This window comes from Canis lupus, chromosome 21, assembly GCF_011100685.1.
Source record: "Canis lupus familiaris isolate Mischka breed German Shepherd chromosome 21, alternate assembly UU_Cfam_GSD_1.0, whole genome shotgun sequence".
Classification (NCBI taxonomy): Eukaryota; Metazoa; Chordata; class Mammalia; order Carnivora; family Canidae; genus Canis; species Canis lupus.
In genome coordinates, this window is record NC_049242.1 from 27,900,243 (window position 1) to 27,913,009 (window position 12,767).

The window sequence follows — 12,767 nt, forward strand, 5'->3', positions numbered from 1 at the left end:
AAAAATAATTATGTTAAATGTGCATAAAATTTGTAGCGTATTTAAAATATAAAAATTGTCAGACTGTTTTGAGTATAAATTCTTTGATATTTGTAAATAGAGACAAATCTAGTTATCGAGATATTAAGAGGCTGAAAGAAAAATGATGAATGTTTATAAGTTCAGTTTGATGACTAAATTTAAACTCCATAAATTCCATAAAGTCAGAGAAAGTGGAATAGTGACTATTTTATCCCCAGCTGCCTGCAGTTGTGAAAATACAGTCAGAAAATGATTATATTCGGAGAAGAAAGAAGATCCATGAAACATCAACTAATCTAGTGAAAATGGATGCATTCAAAACTTTGACATAGGGCACGTGATCCTGGAGAACCGGGATCGAGTCCCGTGGTGCTCTCCCTGCATGGAGCCTGTTTCTCCCTCTGCCAGTGTCTCTGCCTCTCTCTCTGTGTCTCTCATGAGTAAATAAATAAAATCTTAAAAAAAAAACTTTGACAAATAAATATCAGATATTGAAATGAATAAAGAGACATGACCTACTAAATGAATTTTTATGGGATGAAGAAGATGTAGCAATGTATATTGGGAAGTGGCCTTAACAGCAGATGGAAATTAAATGCATTTCAATACTGAAAGAATAGAGCCAACATAGATACATATTTTAACAGAATTTTTATGAAAAGGTATGTCTCTGATTTAAGTTTCATACAATGTCATATTGAACTACACATGTATTAGGTGTCATTCTTTTTCCTTTCATGGTTTCTGTAATAATAGTTTCTTCACCCGGTCATAGATCTGCTTGGTCCTGACTCCATATATGACAGGGTTGAGCATTGGTGGCACTACAACATAAAGATTAGCCAGGAGTATGTGGATATAGCGGGGAACATTATGGCCAAAGCGATGTGTCATAAAGGAAAAGAGGGCCGGTGTATAGAAGGCAAGAATTACACAAACATGAGAACCGCACGTGCTGAGGGATTTGAGTCGGGCTTCACGAGAAGGAAGACGGAAAACAGCTCGCAGTATCTGAACATAAGAAAGGGCAATGCCTATGATGTCAAATACTAGATTACAAATTGCACATAAGCCATAAATAATATTGATCTTGATGCTGGCACAAGAGAGACGAGCAAGACCCATGTGTTCACAATAGGTATGGGCAATGACACGATTCCCACAGAAGGGCAATCGCAAAATCAGAAATACAAAAGGAATCACAAAAATAAATGCCCTCACTAACACACCAACACCAATCACAGAAACAACCCTGTTGGTGAGGATGGTGCTATATCGAAGTGGGTTGCAGATGGCCACGTAGCGGTCATAAGCCATTGCCAACAGGACAGCTGACTCCATAAGTGTGAAGCTGTGAATGAAAAACATTTGCACGAGGCAAGCTCCAAAGATGATCTCTCTGAGGTTGAACCAGAAGATTCCAAGCATCTTGGGGATGGTAGCTGTGGACAGACCCAAATCAATAGTAGCCAACATGGCCAGGAAATAGAACATAGGCTGGTGTAGGCTGCTCTCAGCCTGGATGACAAACAGAATAGTGAAGTTCCCAATGAGTGCAATTGTGTACACAGCACAAAAGGGAAAGCCGATCCAGAGATGCAGTGTTTCCATTTCTGGGATCCCCAGCAACAAGAAGGAAAAGAGGTGGAATTGGGTGTTATTGGGAGGGAACATTCTATTTGGTAATAAATCTTCAGAAATGCATGCTGACCCAATCTACATGTCACCAGATAGTTTCTATACTGCTAGAGACCTAAAGATAATAGAAGACACTTAATTAGCTACTTCTTCTCATTATCACCATCATCACCAACAGACACCCCCTTCAATTTGACCAATTTAGGATTCTGCTAGCTTCTAAATATAGTTATGGAAATCGACTCCAGTCGATTAAGAACACTCTGGGATTAAAACACAGGATGAATAATAACTATACAATAAACACCTAGATTCAACAAAATATATACCAAAATATTAAAAATATTTTAATTAGTTAAATTGGTCCTTCTTTTAGTATTTAGTAATTATTATTACAAAATATAATTGGGAATAATAGTGAAAACAGCAACATCAAATACCAGTTATTGTGGTGCTGCCTATTATTTACAAGGCTTTTTGTCAGATTCTATGCAAAAATCATCTCCAATATTTAAATAAAAAAGCCCTTCAAGAAGAACATTAATTTTATTTATTTTACATATAACTTATCTAATGATCAAAGAGTAAGTAGCTTATCAGAAGTTTAAAATGCTTTCAATGAAAGGTCTGGGAAATTAAGTTAGGAAGAAAATTAGCAAATGGAAATAAAGGAAAAGATGTGTTTTACCTATGCATCTGTAGGTACTACAACCACATACACACAGACACACACACACACACAATACTCCACACATGTACAAACACAAATTACAATCTTTTTAAAAATCACAACACCTATCTGAATAAAACTTGTTAGTATTTCTCATTTTTAGCTAAGGGAATTGTGACTTTAGAGTTGAAGACACAGGTCAAAATGTTAATAAAAGAACTAGTGAGAGAAAACAATTAGGAATAGTGGATAATTAGACACATGATAGTTCAATCATTTTTGAAGTTCCCTAAACCCTTATTATATGTCTTCATGTAGCTTGTATAGCATTTGATAGGTTATTTCCAAAATATATACTCATTCATGTGTGCAATTATTTTATAGTAAAAAGTATGTCTTCTGGAGTACCTGGGTGGCTCAGTCGGTTAGTGTCTGCTTTCAGCTCAAGTCATGATCCTGGAGTCCTGGGATGGAGTCACCCCCTTCCCCGCCCCGCTCCACCCCATGGGCTCCCTGCTCAGCAGGGAGTCTGCTTTTTCCTCTCTTTCTACCCCTTCTCCCCCATGGACCTGTGCTCTCTCTCTCTTTCACTCACCCAGTCTCTCTCTCTTAAATAAATAAATAAAACCTTTGGGGGGAGGGGATTGAGGGAAGCCTCTCTTCTGATCATTTGAAGATTCCTTGGTGGCAATGCTAATGGTGACCTCATTTTCAGCATGAAAATCAGTGTATTATCTAGACATTGATATAGAGGGGCAAATACACAGAAGAATGTGATAAGCGAGGTATGGAATAAGCAGTTAAATATGGATGGGAGAAAAATTAGAGAGGGAGACAAACCATGAGAGACTCCTAACTCTGGGAAACAAACAGGGTTGTGATAGGGGAGGTGGGCAGGGCGGGGGTGTTGGGGTAATGGGTGACAGGCACTGAAGAGGGCATTTGATGGAATGAGCACTGGGTGTTATGCTTAATGTTGGCAAATCGAACTTCAATAAAAACAAGTGAAAAAAAAAAAAAAGAATATGGATGGGAAACGAGAAGAAGCAAAGCCAAGAGCAAGAGATCCTCTGGCGGTTTCAATAGGAACAGAGGCTATTTCCACAAAGTTATGTTATTACAGTGAAATTAGGAGTATTTTTAAAAGGTATGATTAATAATGGATAAGAGGAGTAAAAGTAGGATTCAGTCCCCAGAGGTAAGTTTTTCTGTGGAAATCAGCAAAAGAAATCAGCAAACTCTTCCTTTTTTGCAGTATTCATAATGCAACAGTTTCTCAGTTGATGGGAAATTTACTTAAGGCACTAGTTGTAGATCTGATTGCAAAGGGTAACAATAAGCTATCTCTGGCTTTTCTAAGAGAGACAGAATGGTACTATATTCTGTGATTGCAAATAAAATAAGGGAAATTAGTCTCCCCGGTCATTCAATTATATTCTATATGACACAGTATTAGATAATATTAGGTAAGTATCCAGAAAGTGGTAGGAAAAAACCAAGTAGAAGAAAAATATAGACAAAGAACACAGAAACCAAGAGTAGAAATAGGAAATATGGAGAAAGGAACAAGATCTGATTTCTCTGCAGTTATCTTTATGCTCCTATGGACATTAAGTAGTTTTTCTTAAATAACTATTAAAGAATAAATTTTGTAAAACCCCAAGGGCAATGTGAATATATAAAAATATATAAAAGTGAGACAGAATAGTAAGGATAGTCTAACCCTGTTGACAAGATCTTCTTCTTCTTCTTCTTCTACAAAAGTTTAAATGGAGCAAAGTTACAATGAAATGGATGTGTTGAAGGAAAGGTTACTAGTCTAGTCATCTTGGTTCTTATATTCTCAATCCAAGATACGTACAAGATTATGCTTAAGCCATCTTGAACTTTTACTCCTTCCCCAAGATATTTTATCCATTTGATGTTACCATAGGAATACCCCGATATTTTCTCCTTGACTCCCTTCTGTTTGAATTGATAAAAAAATATCAGTGTTCTGTCTAAGCTTCTCATGGAGAAAAGTTCAAACAAAACAATTTTTGAAAAGCATCCTTCAAGACATAATCCAGATCCATACACAAGGTGTTGGTGACATGATCTCTTCTGTGTTCCTACAAAATCTAATACCAATCTGTATTACAGCATGATTACAGGTGTCACTCATCCTTACATCTCTGTATCTAATTTAAAATGTAAACCATTGGGTAGCCCCAGTAGCTCAGCGGTTTAGCACCACCTTCAGCCCAAGGTGTGATCCTGGAGTCCCAGGATTGAGTCCCGTGTCGGGCTCCCTGCATGGAGCCTGCTTCTCCCTCTGCCTGTGTCTCTGCCTCTCTCTCTCTATGTCTCTCTCATGAATAAATAAATAAAATCTTTAAAATATAAAAATAAAATGTAAACCACTTGCCAAATGTCCAGAGTCTATTATATTAAGTTAATATTTAAATGATTAATAATTTTAAAATGATTGGTATTAATAAATAAAGATTAATGGTTAAGACTAAATAATTAATGGTTATAAAGAATTCCTGGATCAGACTAATTCATTCTCTAATTTTCTTGTTAATAGTTTCATGATAACGTATGCATTACTCTTTGGTTAAATAAATACTACAGAATGTTTTTTTTTTATGTGTCAGAAACTGTTCTGAGACATTTTAAAATTGAGGCCTGTGCAATCATGTGTAATAAAAAAATGCTCTATATAATCTGATGCAGTGTTTATAAATAAGCATATGCAAGAAAAACAAATTTCTATAAATAAATTCACAGAACTATCCTACAATCAGTGAAAGAAAATCTATATCAATATTTTAATATAATCATGCAGTCTATTCTTAAAATTAATACAGAGTAGGATTTCTCAAAATTATGACATTCTGATCACATGTACATACCTCTTCTTAATAGCAAGATCAAATGCTTCCTTGTAAATGTCAACATGGTCTTATATCCTGATATCTGTAGGTGAAAATGTAGACTGTAACTTCATTATTGTAAGCTGCAGAAAGATAAATGCTGTGATATTGAACATTTCCGATTTTTTTTCCACCTCTCTAGTTTCATCTTCTCATTTTCCTTTATTTTTTTTTTTCATCTTCCTTTAGACACTTTTTCTGCTGACCATTCATTAACTGTTGGTGAACCTTAACCATCACCTTTAGCTACTGTTATTTCTCATCCAGTTTGATCTCTAGGAACAATCTCATTCACATACATTGCTTTAATAACTATCTTTATAATGAAGAACCCGAAATAATAATTCCCAACCCTCGGTATTTTATCAAATTCAGATTCTCAAAATTAAATTCCTTCTGGCAATTGCTTTCACTTTTCTTTTGCCAAATATTACAAATAAAACATTTTTAAAATTGAATTCCCAGCCCTGCCTCTACCAAACTCTAGCTTTAACTTCATCTTACTTTCCCTGTTGTTTAATTTTGATAAATGTCATTACCATGTAACCATTGGGTCCACTCAGAATTAGGAGCAACATCCATTTTCTTTCTCCACCTGTTAAAACAAAAACAAAAACAAAAAACACTCTTGATTCTATTTCTAAAAATAGCATGAGGGATCCCTGGGTGGCGCAGCGGTTAAGCGCCTGCCTTTGGCCCTGGGCGTGATCCTGGAGACCCGGGATCGAATCCCACGTCGGGCTCCCAGTGCATGGAGCCTGCTTCTCCCTCTGCCTGTGTCTCTGCCTCTCTCTCTCTCTCTCTCTCTCTGTGTGACTATCATAAGTAAAATAAAAAAAAATAGCATGAAAATCAGTACCAATCATCATTTCTTGGGTTGATTAAGTCACAGCACTTGCCAGTGCCTGAGAGCACGAGCTCTGCAGTCAGGTTAATTGTGCTGAAACCTGGCTTCATGACTTACTCTAGAGTTGAAAGAAAGTATTACTTAGTAGCTGTGCATGCTTGCACAAGAACTGTCACATTGATATACCTCAGTTTCTTCACCTAGAAAACAGAAATAATAAGTGTAAATAAACCTTTAAGAATGAAACACTTAATTTTAGATAATTCTCTTAAAACACTGAACCATGTTCCAAAGATACTAGTTGTCCATCATTCTTTAGATATCCGACAGACTGATTTTTCTAAAATGCACATTGAATGGATTTAGGCTAAAATCCAAATTCTTTCACTAAAACTTTTTAGGCGGTTTTTCCTAATATGATCTTACTCCTTCTCTAAGCATCAGTCTTAGCCTTCTTTCTCTGAAACTTACTTCATGTCTCTTCCTATTTCTCTTTTTCCCCTCAGCCATCACTGTGACATGAGGATGCCATGTGAGCTGGGAGATGGGAAAGACTCACCACACTGAGTACAAGGATGCAATACTGTCTCTTTTTTGTCTCAACCTGTTCAGTCTTTATGAGGATGCTGCTCTTTGCCAGGGGGAAGCTTTCAATAGAAAATCCCCTAGGGGGCATCTAAGTGGCTCAATCTGTTAAATGTCCAACTCTTGGTTTGGGCTCAGGGTATGATCTCAGGGTTTTGGGATTGAACCCCCCCCCCCCATGGGGCTCAACGCTCAGCAGGGAGTCTGCCTGGGATTCTTTTTTTTTTTTTTTTTTTTTTCTGCCTGGGATTCTATCTCTCCTTCTGCCTCTCCTCACTCCTTCCCTGCTCACATACTCTCTCTAAAATATATAAACAGATGAAAATATTTAAAAAGAAAATCTCATGGAACCAGTTTTGTGAAAAACACAAGGTCTCTGAAGATACTAGTTTCTAATCTGGTCCTGAGACAGGAATAGAAAGCCATGACTTTTAAGGAAATGAAGGCATGAAAAAGTAAGGTTTCTTGATCACTTGGTCACTTTGCAAGTCTCCATTAACCTTTTAGTTCCTTGCTCTGTGTTAGAGCTTAGGATGACTGATACAGGTCATTCTCTCACCTTCCCACATCATCATTTTGGGGGACAGTATAATTATGTGTTCAAGAGCAGGGCTTTCAAGCCAGATCACTGCTATTCTACTTGTAGCTCTAACAATTTGCTGAGATACGTTAATTGTCGGTCAGACAATTTAACCTGAGAATTCAGTTTCCCATTTATTTTTCAGTTGTTCCCTCTCTTTTATGGCACCAGCCTACTTCTCACTCAGAGTTAACCTCAAATGTAATCATGTACTCTTTCAATTCTTTTTATGGATATTTAACATTGTGCTTACATTTTGAGTTACAACCAAAAGGCAAAATTAACATAAAATTTGGTAGTGGAACCCTGTAAATCTTGTAAATCAATAATTTTAAGCAGATTCTAATACTGTGTCTTGGGTATTTCAAGTCAATCCTTATTCTATGAAAAATAAAAACTTGATTGGTGCAGGTACAGTCCTTTTGCTTTCTTTTTTGCCCAGTTACTAACCAATATATCTCAAAAGTTAGGCTAGTAGAGGCTTAGTTAATACCATTAGGCTCTTCATGAGTGTGTGATCACTGCAGCACTTAGAACCCTCCTTCAAAAGGGGGCCCTACACTTGACATTTAATCTCTGCCATACTTGGGCTTTAATGTTGTCTTGAATTTTTTAAACCATCTTATCTTCACATTTATGTTCTGCGATTGGAATCTGACATGAAAATGGGGCAGGTGCTGGGGTTTGGAGCCTGACTCATACATTCTCACCTGCTATTACCCTCCATATATTTCCAAGATGCTTACTTGGCTACTTGCTACCTTAGTCCTGCTCAGAGCTCCTGACCCCAATCCTATCCACACCTGTAGCCAACTCGCCAATTCACAGGACAATAACCCTGTACACCTGTGCATGTCTGCACCTACCCCATAGGTTTTCCCCAAGCCCAAAAGAGAGCAAGATAAAAGAGAAAATGGGAAACACCATCATTGATTAAAAGAGAAACCATGGAAGAAAAATGAAAGCTCTTTTCTTCCCTGTATTTTTAACAAAGGGCCAAGCACCTTTGCTTCATACTGGGTCTCTCCTATTGTGCAGCCAGCACTAGTTAAGACACTGGCTCAGACACACCTGCAAGTTCAGGGCACCCTTATGGACTGAATGCTCATGCCCTCCCCCTCCCCTGCCAAATTCATACATTGAAGCTTTAACCTCCAACATCATAGTATTTGAAGATGGATCTTTGAAGGTAATTAGGGTCAGATTAGGTCCCGAGGGTGGGGCCCTTGTGATGGGATTAATGAAGAAAGGCCCTGGGGAGAAACAGCAAGAAGGCAGCCATCTAAAAGCCACACAATCTATGGTGTTCTGTTATTGCAACCCAAATGGACTGACAACAGCCATTGCCAGTCTTGAAGACTGAAGGAGGCATGCAGTCAAGGAATGTGGGCAGCCTCTAGAAGTCAAGAAAAAAGATTTACCTCTAAAGTTTCCTGAAAAGGATTCTCGCCTGCTGACATCTGGATTTTTAGCCCAGTGATACATGTTTTGAATTTCTAACTTACAGAATTATAAGATAATAAATTTGTGTTGTTTTGAGCTACTAAATTTGTGATAATTTATTATGGCAGCAGTAGGAAACAAATGCAACTTCCACATAATTAAGTTCCTATAAAGACTATTTGGAACAAAAAGACACTTTAATAGAGTTGATCTAATCAATATATATAAAATTCTGCATGTAAGATCACTGAACAGCACACACACACACACACAGTTATATATGTCATAAAGAAATTATGAAATTATCACTAATGAATACAAGAAAATGAAAAAAAAGGAATATATTGAAAGATTTATGTAGAATTGCCAAAAGCATATGTAATGAATTTTAGAAGGAGGGAAATAATAAATGAAGAGGTGAAATATTTGAAAAAGTAACTTCAAAATTAAAGAAACATAAAACTTCAGATTTATGGGTTGAACAGATCTTTTTTAACAATACTAAGAAGATTTTCACAAATTTAATACAATCATCAGTTTATATATATTTGGAGCCTGGACCAATGGCATCTCCCCCCCCCCCACCCCCCTGCTTTGAGGAGTTCAGAACTAATAGCCTAAAACCAATTCCAGGAACCCTGTTGGAAAAAATGTTGAAAAATTTTACAAGACACACAATCTATGGTTTTTACATATTTTACAAGACCAAAATAATAATAATTATCCTCCTGGATATATATTAATTCTAGATTTGGGAGTCAAGGTCCAGAATCAGGATATGGTCTCTCAGTGTCTGGTGATTCTGTTCCACTAATTCACTTAACACTAGAAAAGGAGTTAATCCAGATCTCAGAGCTTTGTAGCCCCCACTATCCCCCAAGGAGTTCCAAGACAGACAAAGTTCTCACTCTAGAGGCTGTGGCAACAGTATAAAAAAATCCTCCCACCAAAGCAAATGGAGCTCAGAAGGATGCTAAGGGAGATTTGCTAACTTCTCCAGGAGTCCCTGGCTGGCAAGTAATGCCTTAGAAGTATGGATTCTTATCTGTGGCCTGGTGAGCACAAGGGAGATTGGTAGATGATGATAGGATGCGTGGGGGCAGGGGACGGTAGGAAAACTTGCTGACTAAAGGGAGGGGATGAGAGGACTGACCGTAAGAATGTGTTGGCATAATCTCTCATGTGCACATGAGCAGCTACTGCTTTCATTTCTAATACATCCTTATACCATCTCTGCGCACAGACCTTAAATCTTTTAACGCCTCTGCCATTCTTTCTGTGCATAGAGCTCTTCATTGACCTGGAGCCTAATTACTCATCTATTAAGGTTCTTTCTTTCAATGTGTTCTGTCTCTTTGCTCACTGTTATCTCTCCTTCAATCCCTTCTAACCTAGTTTATTATTTATTTTAAAGATTATTCATTTTTTTATTCATGAGAGACAGACAGAGAGAGGCAGAGACATAGGCAGAGGGAGAAGTAGGCTCCATGCAGAGAGCCTGATGTAGGACTGGATCCTAGGACTCCTTGATCATGCCCTGAGCCACAGGCAGATGCTCAACCGCTGAGCCACTAGGCGTCCCCTAATCTAGTTTAAAGGTTGGATAAATGTCCTTATCCTGGGTGCATTTTTGACACAGAGGGAGAACAATAATGAAACTTACCTTAAGCTATTCAGAAATTATCTCTCACTAATTACAACCTAGTAAAATACACCAAAACACTTGCTATTTTCTCCCAACTAAAGGTAGTACTAATCCTCTTAGAATGGTTTGGTCTCCGGGTAGATAATGCTATTATGGATAGGGTAATCAGATATACTTTATTGTAAATGTTAGAAACCCTATCAAAATATTTGTATGCAGATAAAGTGAGGATCAGGATTTAGTCTGCTGACCCCTGATGTAAGGATTATCTGAAGGCCTGAGATAAGTTGGAACCACTTCCACTGTAGCTTTCTACTTTATTGTGTTCTTATCAATAGATTCATGAGTAATTGCAACTATACTTTTTGATGGCCCATCTTGAGTCATGCAAAACTTGCATGAATTCTGCTATGTAAGCATTTTAGTCTCATTTCACAGGTGAGGAAACATAGACCCAAAAAAGAGAAATAATTTAACCAAATTCACATGGCATAAAGACTCTGGCTTTAATTCCTAGTGTGTGCTTCTAAACATTATGCCATTTCTCATATACTACACTCTAAATTAGCTGAACCTCCAACACAGAAAAATAAATCTGATTATAGGATTCTACTTCATTCCCTTCCCAAATCCCCTGGGTTTAAAAGCCAATCCTTGCATTTAGTCATCCCTGTTTAAATTAGGGATAGTTTTCTATATAGTTCTTATTTCTTTCTTGAAATCTCTTCTATATCCTCCATCTAGTAATTTGCTTGGCTTGACTAATTATTGTAACTGTCTCCTTCCTGTACCTGTGATCAAACTCTTCTTTCTAGGATTTCTTAAGCAATTTGCCCAAGACTCAAACTGCAATGCACCCTTCCAACACACAGACATACACAGACACATGCTTCCATCCCCAGAAATACTATTCTAATACAGTTCGTCTGGCTAATGTAGTTTATAGCTCATTCCTGCTTTGCACAGGACTTAGAAATCTCACAGAAGACTGAGCAGAAGAACAATGGAAAGGCCCAGTTCTGTCTATAAGGGAGTTAAGTACATCAAAGGTGATATATCACAATAACACACTTTACCTCAGCCCTCCAAGTTCTTCCAAACTTCTCATGTTAATAAGGAAATACCCTCCTAGTGGTATGGATTAGATCTACTTTCCTGTTGGTGGTAATTTTCTGAAAATTAGTAATTCTTATTTGAACTGAGTACTTTTAAATGCCAGACCTTCTCTGTGTGTGTGCAGATATCTATCTATCTATCTATCTATCTATCTATCTATCTATCTATCTATCATCTATCTACTTACCATCTATCTATTATTATCTATCTATCAAGAGTATGTAAAAGGGAAAGCAAGAGCTCTGATACAATGTACTTGAGTTATTAAGGTGCATTTATTGTAACATCTTAGAGAAATGATTATTTCCAGGAGTGATGTGTATAAATTAACTCACTTTACCTGACAGTTTTGTGATAGTTTATAAACCTGAATATTATTATTTATGTGCCCACCTGTCAATCTGTGTTTCTTTCTGGACAGATATCAGCAGGAGAGCACTTAAGGGTCAAGGCTCTATTTACCTATAATCAGAACAGGAATGAAGAGGAATATGTATGTTCCATTTTAAGCAGACCCGGATTAAGAAGATTATCCTGAAATGACATTTTATATGACTTCTTTAATACAACTTCTTTAATAAAACCTTCTCTGATACTGGCACCAGCAAGAAAAGAGAGATCACAAGATGACTATGGAATGAAAAATGTTTTTGGGGACTTAAACAGTGAGAAGCCTACATAGATCGAAAATTGTCTTAGAAATTTCTGGTTTACCGCACTTGCAGGTTCTTTGAAGAGTGCATTATATGTGTTCAGCTCAGAAATGTGGTACATACAGAATTATAATGACTCTCATTATGTTTATGTTCCTATCTTGTACATAATGTATATAGTCATAAATCAAATAATTTTTCTATACCATAAAAATGATTTTCAGTAAAATATTTCATGTACCTAGGTAGCAAGGAAACAACTTTATCTTTACAATTATTTTGTTAATTGAAATGATTGAGTTGCTTAACTGTTTCAACCACTAAAACTAAGTTCCATCGAAAAAAGGAACCTTCTCTAACTTGTCTTTTGCAATCAGTCTTAGCACAGAACTTGGCACATATATACTAGATACTTAGTCAATCTTGGTTGAATAAAAATATTCAATTTAATTGAATGGCTATGATGCAGTACAAGTGGCTTCACTTTGCCACTCAATTTCATATATTTTCAAGTCTCTGTGATGGGTAGATAGAATAAGTGTTTCACTGAATTCTTCATTTTCTCTGTGTGCTAAGCAAGGATGAGTCTTATTCAGTGAATAAGAGATACTTATCTATAATATATTTCACTATAAAAAATATCCCAGAAAG

The 12,767-nt window shown here is 36.9% G+C and overlaps 1 protein-coding gene across 1 annotated transcript; it reads right to left on the reverse strand.

The window, feature by feature from the left end:
* Positions 1-756: 756 nt before the first annotated feature.
* Positions 757-1,695, reverse strand: OR52E2 (olfactory receptor family 52 subfamily E member 2). The gene is given in 1 exon segment (NM_001389031.1): positions 757-1,695. A coding segment is annotated over 1 exon segment (939 nt).
* Positions 1,696-12,767: the final 11,072 nt, after the last annotated feature.